Source organism: Neopsephotus bourkii, unplaced genomic scaffold (assembly GCF_033783945.1).
Source record: "Neopsephotus bourkii isolate Nb327-2 ecotype Australia unplaced genomic scaffold, CSIRO-AGI_Nbou_v1 NB_1638, whole genome shotgun sequence".
NCBI lineage: Eukaryota > Metazoa > Chordata > Aves > Psittaciformes > Psittacidae > Neopsephotus > Neopsephotus bourkii.
In genome coordinates, this window is record NW_026902113.1 from 11,866,384 (window position 1) to 11,889,992 (window position 23,609).

Here is a 23,609-nt window from a genome sequence, read left to right on the forward strand (position 1 = left end):
TTTTATGTAATTTTATTACAGCTTAAACAAAGACACAACCCTAAATTCAGTACGAATTACATCAGTAGTTAAGTATCTAACAAGAAATGATCATTACTATAAATCTATTTTACATTTTACAATGATTGTTTAAGACAGCTGAGCCTCATATGAGCTGAAAGAGTATGTCAGCATACAGCAGCTGCTGATAATAACCAGCATGTGTTGGCAAGAGCTTTTTGTTTTCTGAAGATAATTAAAACTTGCTATAGTTTTCCAGCTGTTACATAGTCAATAAGGAATACTTTTAAAAAAAGTGGGTGGTGCATTTTTGATTCACTTTAAATGGATTGTGATTATTCCTACTGAATATTCACTGAAGACAAATATTTCATGATTTCAGTTTTTCATGGTTTTTCTGGTTTTTTTTCATGCTTATTACCAAATAAACTGCAGAGCAATAGTTTATACAAAAATACTATTAACTGTCAGCTTCAGGTGCTCAGGAGAAAGAAAGCATTGTAATAAAAGAAATGTTTTGCTGAACAAGAAAACACAAACACTTGCATCCTTATCTTTAAAATTCCATATAATCTGTATTCAACTTTTATTTTAAAAGCTAAAGTCTCTATTTACTATGACCAGTCTGTTTTAAAAAACTGTGCTCTCAGAATCAGTCAGCAAATATCATGGAGCTATTAAAAGGCCCTGCCAGTGTGGGGAGTAAATGTCTCTGTAGAGCTCCAATGAAAATGCAGATGTTTTATATTAGTCCGCAAGAAAGCCCTAAGATGGGGTATTTCCAGGAGTTTAGACTACAGTCTTCCAGTAATTCTCAGGGTGACTGCTGAAGACTGTCTTTCAGCTTGCTCAGCAACTTTGGGCCCTGTGGCAAGCAAGAGCCCAACAACAATGCAGCGTTTTTCTTAACAAAAGTCTTCTACAGAAGTGGTCCAAAATGCAACTTTCTAGAACAGTTCAACTTCAAAGGTCTGAGCCATTCCTGATTAACACATAATTATTTGGCTAAAGTCAAGTAAGTGAATGATTTCTTGAATAACCTGCTGTGTGCTTACTTATGAATCAAAGCCTCTGATGTCAGGGCACGACTAGTCCAAAATACTATGATGATGGTGACGTGACAGCTGCACAGGGCAAAACGACTGGTTTCTATACTTTTTCAAATCTTAATTTATATATAAATCAGTTGAATGACTACATAATTGCAGGAACTTAAGTGTCCCCTCCTCGCAGCTCTCACTGCTGTTGGCTTTCTATGAGCACCTGAGGTGCAAAGTGGTTTGTCCTCTCAGACTAAAAAGATAATCCAAATAAGGGCAAATGTCCTAAATTTCCCTCAACAATAGTCTAGTTCTCTCACCCAGTTTAACAACTCAGCTGTGGCTGTCGGAAGCCAGATTACAGCCTTGAAATATAGATCATCTGCTTTTCCAGTCTTAAAATAGACTTTCAGATCCTGATATTAGAGAAATTAAGTATTACTGGAAAAAATTATTTTATTTTTTTTTTAGCAACTTCATTTGTTTCCTCTTAAACTTCACAGGCCAGAACTAACAAATTGATCTCAAGATAAGAGGCCACTTGAAATAATAAGACTTTCAGCAAATAGCACTGCCATTATGCATCAGGGAGCTGAAACGCTTGTTATGCAGTTCAGTGAAAACTCAAAAGACACAAAGTGTTTGATACGACCGGCAGCAGCACCATCTAAAAATAACTCCACATAAAAGAGAATTAAAATGTCACCGGAAATTTTATTCTTCTTTCAGAAGCTGCTGGTGAATAGATCATTCTTGGTCTGAACAGACAAAACTTCATGCCCCATGTGGAAGTGCAAGGCACCCCATCACCTTCCGTTAGTGGCCGTGGCCCCTTGATGAGGACGTCAGGGCCATGAGCTGCTGGGGCAGGATGGCCTGAAGTACCTCAGAGATGAACTGCAGCCATGCATTTCTTTAGGTGACACCACTCATGTAGTGTCTAAAAGGCCACTGGCAGGATAAAGACAGCTCTAGCTTTTGGTGTGAAGCACTGGATAAAGATATAACAACCCTGACCATGAACCAGCACCAGTATTATTCCACCCAGGCTACACCACTCAGGCAGTGGCATGAAATGCAGCTTTTGCTGCAATAGCTCAAGTTTTGGCACAGATGTCTGGCTTTAATGCAGAATCAGCAGTTGGAATGATAAAGTGGTTTTGGACAAAGTATTCTGAATATCTCAGCCTGTTAATTTGGAAAGGGCTTTTAAAACAGATACAGTCCAATGCTTGCTGAATTTAAAAGAAAATAAACTCCTTTTAACTCTGGATAAGACCTAGCAGATTGTCATGTTTTTAATGAAGTGAAGCTCACAGACTGTCAGTTTTAAAAACTACTCAGAAATATGAAAAAATGTAGCTGTAAAAATTTAAAGGGAAAAAAAAAAAGGAAAAAAAAAAAAAAAAGCCAAGAACTTACTGCCTAACTGTCTGTGCCAAGCATTAACTTTGGGATTTTACATTATCCCTCTCAGATAAATGTTTGCAGGAAGAGAAAGCCACTATCTCTGAAGCTGCAGAATGATCAGATATATTCAGCTGCTGCCATCAAATGCAATTAAAGACACAAAACTTAGATTCATCCCACAGAACATTTGAGTTTGCCAAATATATTATGAAAAAGCCACATTGTGTGGCTCAGAGAGTCTTGTCCTGTCCAGACTCCCACTCCCATACCAGTTGGAGACTAGGAAAAACTAACCATTCTACCACTTCCTGAAGCTAAAGGGATGCAAAAGGTCTGTGCCTTTGAGAAGTCATCTTATGTCTTTGGTTCCTTTTCAAACCTTAGGTCCTTTGGAAGGATGCTCCATGATACTGCCATTATTGGGACAAGCAATATGATCTTACTGGGGAAGCCTCCACAGGTTCTGATTTTACACAAATTTGGGATATTTATTTCAAAAGAAGAAGGATGAGGCTGTGGTTAGCTAATGTGAACTGTCTATATGAAATAATGGAAAAGGTTTCAGGAGTCGGCTTTTTGAAAGAATTTACTTCTGCATTTATGCAGGAATGGAAAGGCAGTTCACAACAGGTTACATTTACTTTTGCATACTTTCTTCAGAAACTTCAAGCATTAAAAATTATATTACAGCAAGGAATTTTTAACTTTTTGGAGGTAAATATTACAGAAACATTAACCTTGCATCTTTAGAACTTGGAGCAAGGTTTCTCTTCATTTTGCATCTTCTGTGGCAGTCGCAAGAGTGGTTATATTTACACAGCTAAATGAAAGACAGCCTGATTCTCACGTCTGCACCACCTAGGACTAGTCCTCTCTCCCATAAACTTCCTCTGAGTTGAACTAGCTGGAGAAGGCCAAAAAAAGAGCCAGGGAGTCCTCTGCTCAAGAGAGCAGAGGGTACTCCAGTTCACCTGCAATCCCTTTTGTTTAGCAGTACAGACAGGCCCACTCAGACTCATACGGATATTTCACTGCCATAAGCCTCATACCAACACAGGAACGTGATGTGTTAACACCTTACATCTGCAAGCAGGAACTTCTGAATAGTGTGGATAATGCACACTGAAGCAGTAGCCCAAAGGATGCATGTAGTAAGGACAGGGAAAAAATTGCTAGAGATCTACAGAAATATCACAGGGTTCAGCATGGGTTGGGGGGGTTGCAGAAGCAGCAGCTCACTTGCAGATAAGTGTTAAAGTGCCATCATCCTCACTTCTGGATTCATTTGGTAGTAAAGGAAATGCCTATCCTTAATGAAAGAGTGTCATATTTTCCTGCAAATGGGATCTCAAGAAGGAAGCTGAGAAATATCACAGAAAATGGCAGATTTGGGGAATGGGGGATGCTGACGGGTATGTGTTTGTGCTGACGGGTATGCGCTGATGGGTATGACTAAAGAGGATAAAAGCTAAAATTAGAAATTCTACTGTGACTTACTGCTTTTTTCCGTACTCCTAAACCACACATGTGATAGAGAATTAAGAAATAAGCACAGCACAGTCAATAAAATAAACAAATTATGAAAGACAGCAGTGACACATTAAGGGGAGGGGAAGTCATATACCCTTTAGGCCATTAAGACTGAATGAAAGAGACAACAATAAATATATACATGCTTTGCTTCCAAATCCAGAAAACTCTGCTCATACAAACAGACCCTCCTCCAACTACAATCCTATTAAAAGAGAGCACAACTATTGCCAAAGGCCTGTAATATCTACCTCATTAAAACAATACTAGTTGACATTATTAGGATTTATTATTTTGCTCCTTTAGCACAGAGGAAGATTCATCTAAATTGCAAGGCTGAGTCCTTCTTTGGCAAAGGACTTCAAGTGGAAAGTAAAACATCTAGCATGTTCCAGCAAGGCAGCTTCCATGCTTGGCAGATGATACTTACTTAAGACGCATTGCACAGCCCCTATTTTAAACTAAGTTATTTCTTGGAGTTCACCTAACTTATCACAAGGACAGAAAGTTTGGCTCATCTGCTGGTGTATGTTGGTTGAAATCCCATGTAGTCTGAGGTGCTATGGAGTGATTTTCTTCTACCAGCAGAATTAACCTACTCAGGCCTGTAACAGATGAGAGATGAAAAGCCACAAGATGTTTTCATACTGAGTCACACACATCCTTTTCAGCTAAGCCATAATGGTTCCAAGTTTTCTGAATTATGCTGTCTGCTCTTCAGCAGTGTCTAAGTAAGCCAGCTCAAGGTGCTCAAGCCCTCCTCTCCCTCACTATATTATGGTATGCAATTAGTGTTGTGATGACTTGCTCGAGTAAGTTCAGTTGACCTGTTGAACTGAACCTGAAAGGGAAAACTCAGCTGGTTTGTAAGTGAAAAATACAACACATGAAAATTTTACAAGGCATGAAGATGAGGATTTACTGACATCCCATATTCAAATACCTGTAAAATAAGTGTAAGAAGTGACACAACTAGAATATACCGGATCAATCCCACACGCCATATAATTCAGCATTTTACCCTCAAAAGCAACTATTGTAAAGTGTAACAAAACCAACTATAGGCAATAGTTTAATAACTCAAGTACAAGGAACCTGTTTTCTCTGTCCCTTCCATTGAAGACTTAGGCACTAATTTTTATATATATGGTGCCCTCTGTGGAACAGCTTGCATAAGTTTAAGTGAAACTAAAAGTCTGACAATACTGTATCAACTGAGTAAGATAAAAATAATGACTATGGTTAAGATGCTACCAATTACTTCACAGTTTGCATTTGAATCAAAAAGAAAAGAAATCTGTTACCAAGAGAGAAAAATAATATCTCTCTGTAACCTAAATCTGCAGATGTTTTTACTGTGCTCATGGTATAAATGCTGCACCTAATTTTCCTGGATTTATGTATAAATGCAGACATAAAACTTTCCTATAACAGAAGTGCTATGCACCGATTCTTAATTAATGCATTTTTGTGAACAATTTGTATTTCATTTTTATGTAGCAATTTATATATCCCAGTGACTTATCACTTCTTGTAAATTCAAGCTAAAAAAAATATTATTAATCTAATGATTCATTTATTGAGCATATATCTTGCATTAATTGCTTTAAATGCCTTTTAACATTACTGGCTGTAATTATACAATTAATGGGTTAATGTAAAAATTAAAAATCAGTGATCAATATAGGAGATACATAGCACAGCTACAGCTGTTCATTTCACCACAAACAATTTCAAAACAAAGATGTCTTAACTTAAGGTTGCACCTTGGCTGAAATCCTGCTTTCAGTGAAATCGAGAGCAAAAGTCTCTTCCCTTAAAAGAAGAACCAAGATCTCCTTCCTGGTATCCAATTTGCATGTGTCAGCAGAAGTGTCACTGACACTCAGTGGCTGTAAAGCTGTAAGTCCAGAAGGAACCATAATCATTGAATCTTATGTCCAGTACCACACAGGTCATTTATTGATACATACCACATAGGTAGTTCTTGATAATTTCAGCTTTCAAACCTTTTTGCCAGGTGGTGACTCCAGTAAAGGTTTCTCCCTTTCAAATGTCCTGTTGTCCCTGAAGCACAACTTTCTAAACTTTCTAATCACACTGCTGTTACAAGAAATCTGGAGATGGGCTTTTTACAAGGGCATGCAGATCAGATATTAGGAAAAAAAATCTTCACTATAAGGGCAGTGAGGTGCTGGCACAGGGTGCCCAAAGGAGTTGTGGCTGCCTCATCCTTGGCAGTGTTCAAGGCCAGGTTGGTCGGGGTTTTGAGAAACTTGGTCTAGTGGAAAGTATTCCTGCTCACGGCAGTGGGGGTGGAAATGGATGAGCTTTAAGTTTTCTTCCGACCCAAACCATTCAGTGATTCTATGATTTAATTCTACTTTTTTTACGTAAACACACCTCAGGGCACTTTCAGTTTATAAATACCCCTCAGGATGTTCACATTTATTGTGTGAAGGTTTCACACAAATACTTCAACCATTTTAAGTACCAGGTTAGAAAAAAATATTTTTAAATAAATTATACAATTTAATTGAAAAACTCTATTTAAGTTTAGGGATAATGACCTAAGGAAAGAGAATGTGTAAGGAAGGAAAGATGATGGTGAAGAAGCTTCACATGATGTAGGGTCTAGTTTCTAATGATACTATAGGTCAGTTTTCACAGACTTAGTCAAGACTTGATATGGCTTAATCAACCCAAAGGTCCTTCTGCTGTGAACACATGCCTGTGACACATGCATCTGGTGCTGGAGAGGGTCATGGACCATGTCCCAGCTGAGGTCTGCAAGGCAGCTCTGCAGCTGAGGATATTCCTCCCAGTGCCTCAGGCCACCCCAGCCCTAGTTCTGTCCTCTCCTGTGAGCCTGGGCTGGAGTGCAGACATGTGGCCACCGCAAGTGGAGGCACAAGGGTGCTGAGCAGAAACTACAAACTGCTGCTACCATGAGTTACCCCACAAGCTTGTCACTGGCACTGGTCAGAGATGACCTAAGTGGGATGTTTGTAGCACTGCCACCAAGTCTGAATCTTCTTGGTTAATCTTTTACTTTCCTGGGTTCAGACAATGAGGTTTAACGATGTGTACGTAAAGTGGCCAGTATCCAAAACGTGGGAAATGCTATAGTTCAGGTTGCCTGAACTGTATTTTGTCCTTCCTGTATGTCTGAACAAAACCACAGTCTTTAATTACATAACTGCATCTTGTTTCCCACCTCCAGGGATGGACAGGTACTCTGCACCTGTGTGTATATCAAAAATGAGATCTGGCCTTTTTTAATGCAGACTATGACTGCAATGTTTTCACTTACATGACTTCCAAGTTCTCCTTTTGAATATGGGAGTATATTACAGCTTGTTTTATATTAACAGCTGAAATCTAAAGTCATCTGAAATGCAGTTTTTTTGCCAAGTCCCTTGCATGCCTCTGTAACTTGCTCACTCAAACCAGACAAACACAGGTGACACAGAGGTAGCAGTACTCATGAAGGATCAAAATTGAGCTTGCAATATATAAGAGTATAAAACATCTGCTCAGTGCTGAATGGAGATTTTGCCTTGAACAGTTAAAGTCTGCTTTGAGATCTCTCTATCAAGCAATTCTCTTCAACTGCTCTTGCCTGTGGACATAAACTGAGACAAATCACAGAACATTACTCACTGTGGACAGGATTTACTCACTGAAGAATTTGTCTTATTTTCATTCGTTTCTTCATATTATTTTCTTACTGAAATTGCAGTCTAAGAATCAAATTAAATCTTAGATGAATGGGGACATTTCTCTATTGGTGATGCCTGGTTGTACTGGAGCAAATGTGGCTTTGTTTACCTTGACTTACACTCCTGATGCACAGTCAGTGATTTCAATTTAGCATTTTCAGAGTACGACCTTAATTCTTCATTACTTTTTACCTACAGCTACTTCTTGTATTTTCTGTTCTGCACTAAATTTAGCTATGTAGTGTGAAAGAAATAACAACTTTGTGACTCATGTAATACAAATTCTTGAAAGTTACCACCTTATTTATTTAAAGAGAATATGAGTAATCATTAATGAATTCTCACACAGTTACTGCATACACAGTTTGAATAAATACCTCAGACCAAGCATGCTACACCCTGTTCCTTTATGCTGAGGCATGTGTCCCCTTCAGCATGGAAACTAACGGGCTTACAGGGGAAAGGGAATCATCAAAAGATTACATTTTGAAAATACCTATTTAATATCAGACAGATAATTACTACTCACATTCACAGGCCACCACATAATTCTGCCCCAAGGAATCAGTGGTGTACAGAAACCAAATATTTAGGACTTTCAAAGTATGATCTGATTAAAATAACAGACTAGTTCCTTTCATTTCCCTTGTGGTGGTTTTCTTTTTAGAAATGATTAAATAGCATAATTCCTCTAATGATTCATTTAGTTTATTTTTAACTAACACCGAAGGAAAATACAAAGGAAAGCTTCTTCAGCAAACATGGTTTTAGAGGAGGAAGAGAAGCTGTATTCCACAATATGATAGAGTAATTTAGCATTGTTTGGAGTAGTACATACAGCTAATGACTGAAATTATAGCAGTATATGAAACACTTTGCATTACACTGCATTAGTGAACCAGGTTCCTGTCCTGGAATGGAAGCTTTGAGTGCTTTATACATTCTAAATTGGATACATTGTGATTTTTTAAATCATTCCTGTGAAAGGAAAAATAGTCCTGATGGAAACACTTTAGTGTTTCCTATTGTGGGTGCCTCCCGTCTGAACACCAGCAACTGAAAAATATCTGCACAAGAAGGAGAGAGCAGGTATTCAAACAAGCCCCAAGGCAACAGCATTTCATGTGGCAGATCTGTTTTTAGCAAAGCAATTAAGCAGACAGCATTCATCATTCCAGCAATATTAAAATGCAGGCTGGATGTTTTTCTAAACATATGATGTAATTCAAACAGTCAGGTTGGGGAGGTGATAACACAAGAACAGGAGTAGCAGTGTTCAAATACACTGTCTTAATGGCCTTAAAATATATGATTGAAGGACATACAAATTCAAGGAGACTAAATAATGATATTACATGTTTTACCAAACTGGGTGAGTGAAAGCAAGTTTCAGTTGCCATCTTGCATCTCCTGATGTATTTTTTCAATACATTCTTCATACGTTGCTCTGTGGCAACTCCATTAGTAACAAATCCCACATGCCAGTGGGGTAAACTCACCTCTAAAGGGACAGGCTGAAACCTCAACCCATGTTACAGTTCTTTGCCAGTACCTGCTGGGACTGACTTGCACACCCTCACACTGCTTACAGTGCGAACAAGGCAAGCTCAGAGGATGACATAATGACACAGTATCAAAATTATGATATAACTTGGGACACTGCAAAAAAATATGCATACCTTGCCTATAGTTTTGCACTATATGTTTTTACTACAGATGGGCTCACACACGGACATCTGTCTATTTGCACAAATAATTTCATTATTGATAAGGAACTGATACTAAACCAAGTGGACTCTGTCCATTTTCCACCAATAAAAAAGTGAAGGAAGCAATAAAATATTCTTAGTGAACCAAAATACACAAATATTTCATATACTGAACTGTAACATATATCACATCATCAAGGTGCTATACAAACAACATCCCACACAGCCCTGTGCAGGACAGATTGGAAAGCTGTGGCAGAGGAGCAGAGGTCATTCACCACAGACTGATCATCCATGCAACAAGCTGCAGGAAGCTCAGTTACAGCACAGACACTCCTCCTTGTCCCACCACGCAGTCTCCTGAAACCCTCAGCACTGTGGCCTTGCTTTGGCAGCCCTGCCTGTCCTGGAGGGAACATTAAACAGAACAATGACAGGTAAGAGGGGGTGTGTTAATCCATCCCATGAACAGCTGTGGCTTGAACATGAAGTTGGTACTAACATTGCACCCAAAATATTTTCAAATAAACCTGAAGAGAAATAAATTACCTTTCCTTTCCATTCAATCCAGGCTGTACACTGGGTACACAGAATGACATAATATCCTTCCTGAAATTAGAGCTGCAATGAGGACCAGTATCCTTCGAACACGACCAGTTCCTGAGACCGCCTTGCAAACAACTGTGTTTTCCTAATTGCTACAGAAACTATCTTTTTCATCTTTTCTAAAAGCTGGACAAAGAATTATGCATTGTTTTCTTTACAAATGCAATAAAAGTTTCATCACTATATCCCTGTATTTCTGCCAGTTTGACATCCATGGATATAACAAATCTTACTGGAAAGCAGCACACAGAAATAGCTACTCCATATAACTGGTCAGAAGTTCACACCAATTTCCATGATATCTGCCAGATATGACAGCAAATGATGTTAAGTCTATGTCTGCCCCTAGTCAGCAGAATCAAACATCTTTTTGCAAGCTGTCCAGGTGACTGCTATCTTTAGGATTCTTTTTCTTTTTTTTTTTTTAATGACAAATACACTACATACTTTTCTTCTGCATGTAGGGCCACATCCACTTTGGAAATTGGCATTCGTGGAAACAGGACGCTATGCAAAAACTATGATCAATACAAAACTATGTATTGATTTGCTTTTAATATGGAAAAACTTGTACAGCTAGCTTTTTTTTTAATCTTTGCATTAATGAGTCAGAAGAAGATTTGAAATTGCACACACAGGCCAAAGGATTTGCTCTGAGGCCAACCTGCATTTAGCTTTAGTGCTGCAGGTATTGAGAAAACCAAAATCAATACATGTGTAATGACTGCCTAGATAACTGCACAAACAGCTGCAGAAAGCCAGTCAGCAATTACTTTTAAGGACATGTGATGAGTTTTCTAATCCTTTGACAGTTACACATGCTTGTTTCCAGACGATGTTCCCCCAGCTGCCTTCTCCAGCACTTCTGCTTTGTTTTTAATTGGACGATCAGCTATTCTCCCACCGTGTGTTACAAGGGGCAGGTTTTACCTGTAGCAATGGGAGCAGATGTACTGATGCCAGTAAGTGCTCTGCCAGTCAGAACAGACGAACTTCAGCACCTAAGCTACCACACGGTTTATGATTAAAAGATAATTTAGTTAAATAGCTAATCATGCACTAGTGTTTGTCTCTTGGTTCCCAGTATATGCATACATGTATAGAAGCACAAAGGTATGAATGACTATTTCAAACTTGGACTCTAGCCAATTAGTTCAGAACAGGGACAGGAAAACAGCCTGATATATGAGGCATTAAAACCTGTTTTCATAAGACAGAGGAGACCTGCAGACCCTGCGACAGCTCCAGGCGAAGGAGAGCTTCTGCCAGGAACTCACCTTGCTGAATTTTCGTCAGTAGCTGGTGACGGGCGAGAATCCTGCTCGTCCTGTAGGGAGGGCGCCTGGCGGTTTGATCGAATCGCAAGTACATCTCCTGGCCCTCAGGTGACACCGAGTTTAGGTAATAACAGCCAGCTCCAGAAGTCCTGGGCACCTGCTTAAACATCTCTGCGCCTTTAAAATCACTGCGTCGGTCTCTGCTGTGGCTACTCCAGATTATAATCAGGGTAACGAAAGGAGGGAGGCAACAAGCCCTGGGGAGCCGAAAAGAGCAAGCGCTTTAAAAGAAAAAGGAGTGCCAAAAGCTACAACTCAGGATTCCTGCTTCTCCCACATGATCCGCACGGGCCAATCGCTCCGACTCCAGCCTGTGGAAGTGCAGCCTGCCAGAGCGGGACAGCCAGCCTGTCCCAGCCCCGCCAGCCCCGGCGGCCCCCGGGCTGACCGAGCTCACCCCGCATGGAAGGTAAGCTTTGGCAAGCAAAGGAGAAAGTTGAAGACACTCAGGAATGCCTGTTTTAGAGAATGCAGGGCGGCAGAAAACCTCTTCCTCCTCTGCGCCACGCTGCCCAGCTGTTAACTCATCTCTGGAGGAGATGCCCTTGCTGTTTCTCTCAAAATCATACCCCTGTTTGCCAAGAAACAGTCCATTTACTGCCTGAATCCCCAAAGCCACAGCGTACAACAAGCACTGGTACAAATGAAGCCCTGGGATGAAAAAAATGAGCAACGCCTAGCAGCAGGCACTCAGCAGTAAACAAAACCCAGGAGTCCCTAACATTAGTGTTACTGGGAATGTGTCACAGCCTGGAAGAGAAGAGAGGATGGAAACTTTCTCTGTTCTTCACCATAACATCTCTTGGCTTTTTCTTTTCTTTTTTTCTTCTTTTTTTTTTTTTTTTTTTTAACAGAGGGGCATCTGTTTTCGTTGTCTTACATATCAACAACCTAGTTTGCAAAACATGCCATTTCTATAGTTAATCAAATGGAAGCATAACATTGCCACTTCTATCAGCAAGTGGGCAGCAAATATGAGTAAAAATACTGAAAATGCCCTCCCAGTACGCCTGGCAAAAAATTTTCCATTACTTTTAAAAATAGCAATATTTTAGATAATACCTCTAGCGTGAGCTGACTCCTAAGGCAGCAGAGTTTCATAATCAAGATAGTTTCTGATATGAGCACTGCTGCCCCATGGGAAGCAAATTCACAGCCCTGGAGATCAACCTCACAGTATCAGAAAACTGGAAATGATGGTGACTCAGACAGCTCTTTCATCCCCCCAGCTGAACAGGCTCCTGCCAAAACCCACATGCAGGCAGCAGGGAAGGCAGAGGTGAGGCAGCAGGATGCCTGGTGAGGATAGATCCTGCACAGCTCAGGAGCCATGCTGCCACCTCCCAAACCTGTGCCCCTTTCCATAAGGCCAGAGTCAAGCTGGGAGATGTAGAGCCAACAGTGCTGCTGGAGTGGCTGCAAGCCAGGAGGAAGGGGCTCAACGCTCATCCCAACCCATGGGCGACATGGACCTCATCAGAATCCACCTGGACATCTACCTGCAGTGACATTGCTGTGGGTGTCCTGTTATCCAGCCTCGAGGCCAACAACATGTCACAACACACCTCTCTATGGCAGAGCTTTCCTCCCACCCCCAGCCTGGATGAGGCTGGGCACCAGGGCAGGGCTGTGGGGTTGCATTGCCTGGGACCTGTCTGTTTGCAAAGGGCAGGGTCCAGCTAGGCAAGGGCAGAGGGAGCCACCTAAACATGAGGGGGAAGAGGGCAATTGCCTCATGCACAATTACTCATTAAAACTTTACTCTGTGCAAACCCCTTAGGGCAGGGTTTTACTGTGATGCAATCTATTCTCATTTCACCTTACGAATTATATTCCTAATCAACATGGGACTTTTGCAGTGCCATAAAATGGAGGAATATAATTCCGGGTGCTAGAAACCTGCTATTACGATCCACAGAACTTTAAAGTCCTATGGTTGCTGGTGTGTGCTCCAGGCGTGGCTATACGGTCTTCTCTGGGTCTCCCAGCAGGGTCTTCAAACTCAAGCCAAAGGAGGTGGTATTAAACTACCATCTATACTCCCAAATAGGGCTGGTCACTGGCAGCCCTGGAGCAGGAATGACCAGCTTCCTCCCTGCCTTGCTGCGCAGAGTGGAGAGGCAGGATTGCTGCACAGGTGCAAGTAGAAAGAGCCTGAGCAGGAGGGAAGGTTTCCGTTCCCACCCCAACTTGCCAAGTCAGTGTCAGTCACTCAGCTGCTGTCTCTTGAAGAATAAATATCCCAGAGACTCCTGAGTGTCAATGGTGTGCACAGTATTTATCCAGAGATGTTACCACCATTCACGGAAACTCTTATTTGATTAATCTACAGTCCTTTGATCTAATTCTACTTACAAAATGCTATTGCTAGTGGGAAAAGCAATTATTAACATTTCATAGCACTCTGTTTAAATTTTCATAGGGATTTCTTTTTCTGCTGGAAATCACATTGACTTTTTCCGCTAATGTGATTCTGCATTCTTCCTTGCAATATGTATTTCCAAAGACTAAGAAGCAGTCTGCTAGAAATCTAATGCTTCAAAAGGCAGCCTAAAGAAACAAAAACCAAAGTTTGAGCCTGAGTAAGGTACAGACTAGGAAACAAGTCCATCAAGGGCTCAACAAGCCCAGTTATATGCTTGTAACAGAGAGCAAAGCACCAGCTCCAGTGCTCCTGTGGCTGCCTGTCTTCCTACGTCCTCTGCCATAGAGTAAGAGTAAAGTCAGAGCTGCACTGCCAGCTTCCCCAGCAGCACACCTCAGTGGTCACAAAGAGCAGAATGAGGAGCCTCCATTGCAAAGCGATGGCCTTCATCTTGCACATGAGGGTCCAAACACAACCTCAGAGCTGGAGGGCTGCTGCAGACGCTGCACTGCGGAATACTGCCTGTGCCGAGGCTGAATTCTTTGGCTCCAGTCCAGCCCTTGCATAGTAGTCAAATATAACAAGAAACAACAAGAGTTAGCTGGTCTTGCAGTGCTCGTTTGAAGGCTCCTGTGCTTGAAGTTGTGCATGCATCCTCACTGCATACTTTTGTAATTACTGTCTCCTGCTCGGTGACTGCCTTGACACTCACTGTTTATTTTCAAAAAAGTGCCATTCAAATGAGGAAACCCCTTTGGCCGTCAATCTTCCAGACAAAACGCGCTACAGGGGCCTAAGCTTTGACACAAGAGTGCTAATTAATATTTCAGCCTCCGTCTACAGACTGTTTCTGGAATAGTTAATAGAGCAACAATGAACTTCATGCTAATGCATCTCATAAAAGCACTTCAAAATAAAAGCTTCCCCATGTGTTCTACAAAGGCTGTGGGGAGCTCCAGCACACACCTGAAATCTCTGCCTGCCAGTGAGATGGAAACCCAACCCCATGTACCCACGTCCTGACTGATCCATGCAGAAATGGTGATTCCTTCATAAAACCACAGCTGGAATTAGTGATTTTTTATCTGAATCAGAAATGCCCACACTTACATCTACAGTGCAATATTTCTGAATCACATCTAAGATGAAAACTGGTGACTGGATGGATACAGAAATTTTCTGGAAGATGAGGAATCTTTACTTAAAGGCTTATTAATGCAGCATGGTGCTGATGACACCTGTGCAGTATTAGTGAAACTGACAAAGCTCAAGGATGCGTACCTTTCTATTTATGCATTCACAGGCAGAACTGTAGCACTTCATTTTCTGTTCATTGATTTTTATGTGTCTCTGCCAACTCTTCTCCCTGAAACTGCATTTGTTGTGAAAGGGAAACTATCTGCAGGAATAAAATACCCAAGGGCTACCCATATATGCCAAAGTATCACAGGCAGTACTTGAGATCCGCTTCCATTTCACAGTGGGGTGCTGTAAGCATCGGAAGAGAACAGCACGATGTCCTCTAGAAATGCTAAAATATATCTGATAATAAGCTAGCCACTTAGGACCAGCTTCTTAGAGCAAAACAGCAGTGTGTGTTTCTACGCACAGCACCTTGGTCTTAAGAGTACTAGGCATGATGCTACGCTATAGGCAGTGGGGTAGTTGACAGTAAATTGAGGTGAACAGCACTTTTCCATTTATATTCCCACATATATGTATTTATAATAGGACTGCTTACTCACATCCTATAATGCACCCCTCCTAATTAATTGTGAGATAGATCCACAATGTTGTACCTGGCGCAGAGTTCTTCGGGCTTGGATTGAACCTGCAGTTCTCACACAATAATCAGCCACTTGATCTTCCTGCCATGACCCATTTCCCTTTTATTGTTAGTTGCACTTATCTTGTTATATCACATCTAAAATTAAATGGCAACTTGATGGCTTCTCTTCATTTGAAAGGTCTGGTGCTGTGAGAACAACACAGCTTCCTAAACCACTGGAGGAGCACAGTTGTTATTAACATTAGTGACATGTAGCTAGAAGCCGGAAGCTCTTGTTTTCAAGTCACAGAAAAAAAAATCAGGCATCTGCTTTTAACTTGTTGATCTCCGGATTCCCTTCTATAATTTTGAAGGTTGAAGAATAGTTTAGTTTGCTGGATTATGGCCAAACTCCAATATGTTATATTTGCAATATATCCTATACAGGATATCACAGTCCTATCCACAAAACTTATCCCTATTCTATCCACACATCTTGCATCTCTTACCTGTATCTGCCTTTACAGATGCCTGCACAGCAGCTCATATGTTAACAGCAGGCTATTCCTCCTTTCTCATTTTTAGAAAGAAAAAAAAGTCATATGCAGGGAACCCAAAGCTGTGTTTCTGATGAGGCTTTCAATGCACACGTTTTGAATCCCGTCTCTGGGACTGGGACTTTTAAAAGTTTAAGTTCACTGCTTGCTGTTTAGGAAAAATGCTTTCTGTTTGAGAGATGAGCTGGGATTACTACAGGCTGTGAACTCACTTATACAGAGCATGGAACAGTAGGGTCTCCAGAGCAGCCAGAAATGCTTTCTCCTGGCTCAGCAGTGCTTTGCCTGTCTTCCCGAGGCTGTGCTGGGGCATCGAGGCTCTGGAGCTCATCTGAGGCTGCCAGGAGTTGGACTGGGGCAAAAGGAAAATAGTTCATGGGAGATTTTGACATTGCCAGGAAGTGAGATGAAGATGGAGAATAGCTGAGCAGCGCTACAACAGAGGATTGTTTCACTGGAGAGCTTGATACTTAATGTGTTCTGGAGGCAAGTCAGCTGCTATGTCAACTGCTGACAGAGAGTTTTAAAAATGAATACTGCTAAGTAAGGCTTCTTCTCATGCATGAAAGACAGGCTTACAGACAGCCTTGATAAACTTCAAACCAGGAGAAGAGGCTTCTTAATAGTACATTATATCCTTTTCTTCTGTTCTAGCATCCCGAGTCCAGCATCAGAGGACTATTTATTTGCATTTTAAGACCCACACGTTCAGTGGACAGTACTGATATAAAAAGTAGCTCCTGATTACAAAGCATTAGTGGCATGGCCCAACCACAGAAGGCAGCTCTACTAAAAGCAGAGGATTAGAAATTATATGCAGGCAGAAAGTAATTGCCCCACCAGCCACCCAGGTAAACTTACAGAAGTATGGACACATGCAAAAAGCCAAGAAGATGGTCATGGCAAGAAAACTGAAGTGATTTCTCTCATCAGTCCTCCAGTAGAGAAGCTCAGGGATGTTAAATCACCAAAACAAATGGCAACAGATTTGAAAAAGGCTCCTCCAAGATTCTCTGTCAAGAGATCATAAAGCTCAGCTATCAGGGATGAAAAGGAAAAGGCCACTTGTGGCTTAATAGCTGCTTAAAGACAGGAAACAAATGTAGTAATAAATATTCTGTGCTCATAGTGGGGTGAGGTTCCCAGTGGACTCCCACAGAGTTTAGCACTGGAACATGTTTTGTCCACTATCCATACACGATATTTACAAAGAGACTGACTAGTGAGGTGGCAAAATGTAATGACGATACCAGATTAGTCTGGCAGTCAAAATAGAAATTCGGTGGAAACACTGAAGGTTCTTACAATATTGATTGAGAAGGCATTAAAACTGTAGTTTTTGAGTGCTGATAAATATATCAAAGAAGAAACACCCTGAAGGGGCACAGTGATGACATTTAATGGAGCTATTGCCACTTCTATTAATCCAATACAAGTGCTCAGGAGGAACAAAAAAACAAAGAAGATTTTAAAACATTTGGAAAAAGTAATAGAGAACAACAAACATCATTATCCCCACCACTTGGTAATGTTGTCTCTTTTCTCACAGTGGATGAAGCTGGGAACAGTAAGTGAAATTATCATGGGGCAGGTTCAAAACGAATGAACATACATATTTCTTCATATTTGTGTAGCTGACCCCTGGAAGTCATTGTTAAAGGATGCTGTGGCTGCCAGAATTTAGGACAGTTAAAAAAACCCGAAAAGGTACATTCATGGAAGAAAAATCTTACGAGGACCATTAAGCACAAAATTGCAGCTTGTGGTTCAGGACCTCCCTGAACCACACCAGTGCAGGTAGGATACATAATGCATACAGCATCCCCACATGCTTAAACCAGTGTTATAAAATTTTAACCAAATAATTGTGTCTGCCCACTGGCCAATACATGATACGGGATGGATGGAGCTGTAGTCTGATCGGCCTATATTGATGTGAGCTAACCATGCTGCACTCACCCTGTGGACTATGAAAAACCGGGATCCTAACAGCACTGCTAGTGCATAAACGCATCAGAATAGCTGCTCCTGTGGTCTGTGGCTGGAGCCTGAGGAACAGCCAGTACTTCCCTGAGCACAACCTCCATGCCCTCCTGTCACATTTGCTGGTAAAGCGTAAGCCGGTGGTCTGCTGGCCACGACAGGCTCAGAGGAAGTGACCTTCCTGTCCGTCCTTCTCTCCCAGAAGGGACCAGGCACTCATAGGCAGTGGGTGCAGTCACTGGAAGGGGCTGGTTGTGTTGTCCAGTGCCTCGCTGCTAATTTAGGCATGATGGTCTTACTCCTATTCACTTTCAAACATCACATTTTTTGTCAGTCAGTCAAACCACACCAGCATATGAATATAGACTCCACTGGCCTTAGATGAACTCTTCACAAGCCAAGAATAGCCAGTATCCTGCAGTGTGAAGTCCCTAAAGACAGTGCTTCTCAATAGTAAATATAGAAAAGAAAAAAACCAACCAAACAAAAAGTTGGATAATAAACATAATAAATACAGTTCAAAAAAGAGGTCAAAAGAGAGGAAGACATTTCAGGTGGCAGAACTCCTCTGCCAAAGCGTTCAGTGAGTATTATGACAGGAATGAGCTAAAAGTATTTCCTGTACCCTTAGTGCAACTGCAGCTACTAAATCTATACCCAAGTTCCTAAAATTAAACCACAGGAAGAGTGTAAATATATTTAAGTAGCGGTGGGCTAACACACATCCTAATCTCCCAGTCTCACTAACAAAGTGTTTGGATAACAAAGTGATAACATAAGAAAGTGTTTAGATAAACTTAGTTTCCTATGTTATCCAAACACATTATAAATCCCTACACAGCCCTACTGCCGGTGTCACTCTGAACCACATGCAAACATTCCCATCTCAGCTGAAGGTTCATGCCTTCACAGTCTTTATGTGAGGGCTTTACTATTTATTTTCTTTTCAACAGGACTCCAGTATCATAGCAATGAAATGGGCAAAAAGGGAAATATTCAAGTTTTCATCTGGTTTTGAGAGAGGGTTTTTTCATCTCTGTTTCACGTCAAAGTTAGATTTAGCAAAAATAAAATAAAAAAACTCCAAAATCCAACAAGACAGAACAGAATAGCTCTTGGCAACACTATTTCAAACACAGCAGCATGGGACTGGTGCATGGGAACATGAAATTCTCCAGGCTCCTTGAAGTCAATGAATATTCATTGCATTATTTCAGTCTCTAGTCTAGTGAGGCAAATGGACATGATGGTCAGGGCACAGGACAACCTGGACGTGACTTGCTGGAAGACTTCAGGGAAGTTGTATAACCTGTCTCTTGTACCAGCTTACTGGCTGATAACAGTAATCATTGCCTTGCTTAACTATTTTGGTACTCATATGTAAAAAAAAGAAAAAAATCATTTTGTAGGCAGATTCATTTTCTTTACAAGCAATATCAGTCCACTGGAAGTAAGCTAAAGTCTACTGTAACTTCATGTACCAAGGAGAAAATAAATACCCTTCGAAATGGTCCTACACCTGTAGTGGGTTCCTTCAGACGAGACACATTGCCTAAACTTGCAGAACACCACAGATTTCCCAATATGTTTTTAAATGCATGTTATTGGATCTTATAAATACTGCGTAACAAGGATGTGGTTCTACAGAGCAATATGCACTAACTGATAACCTGGATCTTGACTCCAGGGCTGACTGCAGCTTGACACGCTGCAGGAAGTACTCTGCAGGATGCATTTTATTCACTGACAGTTAAAATGTCTCAGTTTTTTTTAGTACAGTCCCCAAGCCATCATCACCAAGACAGCCACTATGTACAGCAAAGCCATCCCTTTCCTGGTTACTCTTCCTGAAGCCTCAGGAAAGCTGGGGTTCTGGCTGATTCACAGTGAAAGTTTAGGCTATGGTAGAGTGGCAAGTGTTCCTGGGAGGGATGCCCCCTGCAGAAGCTGGTGACCCTTTCTGCCTTTACCTCTCCCATCTCCTTATCTAAGAAAATTGAATTAAGCCTCATGATAACCAGCATCCCTGGTACAGTGCAGGACTATCTGGCCTTACAAGTGGCAATCCCATGCTGATGCTGCAAGGGCAAGTGACGGCACTGAATTCAGCACAGAGCTGAGATCCATCCCCATAGCACCTGGGTGTGTGCTGCCCTTGACCTGGAGAACAGGGTGCACACGACATTTTTTTTCTCTCCTCCAGATACCACAAGCCTGGGCATCCCAGAACCACAGCAAAGGTCCCGCAGAGAAAATAGTATGGATGGGCAGTGAATTTGGTCACTAGCCCAGCTTTAAGGGTGACCTACCACGTCACTGCAGGTGCGACCGATACACTTGCACACTTAGCTGGCTGCATAATTTCAGCTGTACTGGTGCCTAATTAGCAACCTCAAAAGTAAATAAGGCAGAATATGGGATTTGCATGTATCATCCCTCACTCAAAGCCAGAATTTAGCGTACACTGCATCAATTGCTTCATGCAATACATTAGTTGCTCTGTGTGTCTGAAACAGAATGCATGATGCCCGTAGCTTTTAATCCCAAATTATTATTCTTTCTTATCAGAAGATTTAGGAGTATCAGTTACTTTTTCCTTTTTTTTTCCCAAAAGAAAACAAAACCCAAACCCAACCAAAACCAAGCACAATAATAACACAATAATCCCTGGCAGACATTCCACAATAAACTAGCAGTGGCACAGTTTACAGTACAAACAGGTATTCATGAACTCGACAAGTCCCTGACAGGAATTTTCTGTCTCTCAGCAATCATTTCTTCCTTGCACTCTTTTTTTTCCCCCACTCTCAGTCTGCCCTGCACTATAGAGACACTGCAGAGCTGATGTGTCTCAGTGGAAAAAGTCACTTTGGTCAAGAAGCTGCAGGTGGGGTTTTTTTTAGAGTGGAAGCCGGCTGCAAAACAGAAGGAGCAATGCAGAGGAGAGGGCTTCCTCTAGATCCCTTGCTAGCCACCCAACTGCTTGTCCTGTGTAAGAGTATGCAGGCTGCTCCTCTCCTACGCAGTCTGCCTCTGGAAAATGCTTCCAGTGAGCAAGAAAGACCCGCAAGAGCCCAGAAACTGCAGCAATGCAGCAAGGTGAATTATTCTCCAGCAGATGTTCCCTCCTCCTCACCACCCCCCCATATCAGCTGTACTGCCTTGGAGCGTATTCTCTTTCTCCACCTCTCCCCTCTCTAGCTCTGTACACCAAGCACATCCTCCTCCCTCCTCCAGCAACCACTTACCAAGACTTTTTCTCTTCTGTTGATTCCCCCTCTGCTCGAAATAAGCAGACCAAGAGAGCTGGCTGATAAGGTCCATACCAGCCATGAATTTCTTTTTACTTCTCAGTTTCAGTGTGATGAATATATTGTCATCTACCTGCTGTTTATCCTGGCATCTGATCACGTCCCTCTACCAGGCTTCCTCCCTGTCTCACTTTCTGAATATACAGGTCTCTTTCAAATCAACCCCACAGTGTTCCTCATTTGTTGTTGTCTGCTTAAGGTGTTGCTCCATGTTTATGGAATGTAGTTTTACTGGAAAAATTCCTTGGCCAAAACCTTCAAAAGGAACTACTCATCTTGGGTCTATTTTCCATGACACTTGCAAAGCTCTGACTTTCTGGGAGTGCTGGTTTCCTCAGTCTCACCGTAATACCTCTTTGAAGTATCTCAAGTTGGCCAACTAAAAATTGCAGAACCAAAATTGCACATGACCTTTGAAAAAGGTTGGTCCTGTTTATGTTTGCCATTTTTTTCCCCCCTCTCTTTCAATTATATTTCAACAGGTAAGTGCTGTTCTCAAATACATGGACATGAAAATTAAGGCAAAACTGAGTTCTGAAAAAAGAGTTTCCAAACCATGCTGCTCCGGAGTTCTTTTACTCCACACAAGAATTAACTGATGACCCTGTAAGTGCTCAGAATTCGCACTTGTGTTCCTGAGCTCAGAACCGGCTTTAAAGTACTTTGTGTGTACTCTGTACTTGGATTGCAAGAGAATAAACCCGAGATTCATGTATTTCAGTCTTCTTCTTTTCCTCCTTTTATGCCCTGGGAAACTTATGACACGTAATATACTCACTGCTTCCTAATATGTTACCAAACATAATAGGTTGGATGATAAATTAAAACCAAATGGAGTCCTGAAGGTTCTGCTTTCAAACCACCAGTAAGCCCGTACTGCTGTAAAAATAAACTTTGTTCCCACTTTGCTCAGACCAGTGATAGTTCACGTGACAGGGAGGCAACTCTGGCCGCGACACCTGCAGATGATTTGAAAATAGCTTTTTAAAATAGCAATTGTGATGTGAAGGATTACACGTCTCCAGAAGATTACAAACGGGAAACAGACTGTGTGTCTCACCAACTTAGGTGTAGCTCAGCTAGGAAGTGCACAGTCACATTGGAAACCTCCCTCTTACTTTGTTCCCAATTGGCAGCCTTGTTTGTTAACAACATCAGCAAAGAACATCAGCAAAGAACTTTTTACTGAAACTTGGAAGCTAAAAGTTCATACCATAAACTTGTCTTGTACTTACACTCTTTCCTAAGTATCCACTAGCAGCTGTTGTGAAAACGGGATACCTGAGGCTTATGGACTTTTGCTCTGACTGAGGACACTGCATGGAGTACAATAAACATTCACGCCAGATAACTAACTAGTAGTCTGAAAAGTGAACCTCTAAACACACTTTAAAACATGCAGTACGAAATCTGCATGGCTGCTCCCCTTGTTGCTTAACAAAACCAGTCAGGGTTCACAAATAAAATCACACAGCTTTTATTACAATCAATTTGTTATGTCTTCTAAAGACATGTAATTCACAATCTGCATCTCCAGAATAAACTGGAAATGGAGAAATACATTTATGCAAGGTTCATGTATGCTGGCTGGTTACTTTCAGAACATGTAATTTAAGTATGTGTTCAAGTGCCACTGGAGTCACAGGTGCCTTGTCAGCTCAATCTACTGCTTTGCTTACTTGAGCAGGTACGTTAAAACCAAGCCCAAGATGCTATAAGCAGCAATCTCTAAAATAAAACTTACGCAATGTTAGTGACTCACTGATTTCCATATCAAATGCACTCAGGTGGCAGCTGAAGAGATGGCTTTTTTCCCTGCCTGTCACTGATGCAGGCAAGCCCTTGGTGCTGTCACTTGGCTAGGATTATGGAAAGAAAGAAGCACCACCAGAGGGCAATTAATGCCTCTTGTCTCACACACCTATTTCAGGATGACAGGACTTGCTTTCAGAGGTACCTATTTCTGTCTTGACTGTAAAGGACCTTGTGTGACTAGCTCAATCCTTTTAGTAGGCATCCCCACTAGACTCATTGTTTTCGAGTCAGGGCAGATCTTTCCACCCTGCACATTATCTGTAACATGAATCAAGACAGTATGGATTGAGCATAACATAGTGCCTGTACTCTGAGGACTTACCCTAAGTGGAAAATAAATTAAGATTTCTTTTCTCAAGTATTTCTGTCAGCTTAGCTGACTTGGCTGCTACGTTCTCATTTTGGGATCCAGCCTTGATCTGGAGCTCAGGTTGAAACTGTGCTTCTTCAATAGGG

The 23,609-nt window shown here is 41.4% G+C and overlaps 1 protein-coding gene across 8 annotated transcripts in view; it reads right to left on the reverse strand.

Annotated features, from left to right (window-relative positions):
• Nucleotides 1-23,609, reverse strand: part of STARD13 (StAR related lipid transfer domain containing 13) — a 299,410-nt gene that overhangs the window by 107,539 nt on the left and 168,262 nt on the right. The window contains exon 1 of one of the 8 annotated variants that reach the window (XM_061374533.1): nt 11,295-11,924. The exons of the other annotated variants lie outside the window; for them this stretch is intronic. Coding sequence (XP_061230517.1) covers nt 11,295-11,463 — 169 coding nt within the window. The 5' untranslated portion in view covers nt 11,464-11,924. Of the gene's footprint in view, nt 1-11,294; nt 11,925-23,609 lie in introns of those variants that run through there. 8 annotated transcript variants of the gene reach the window in all.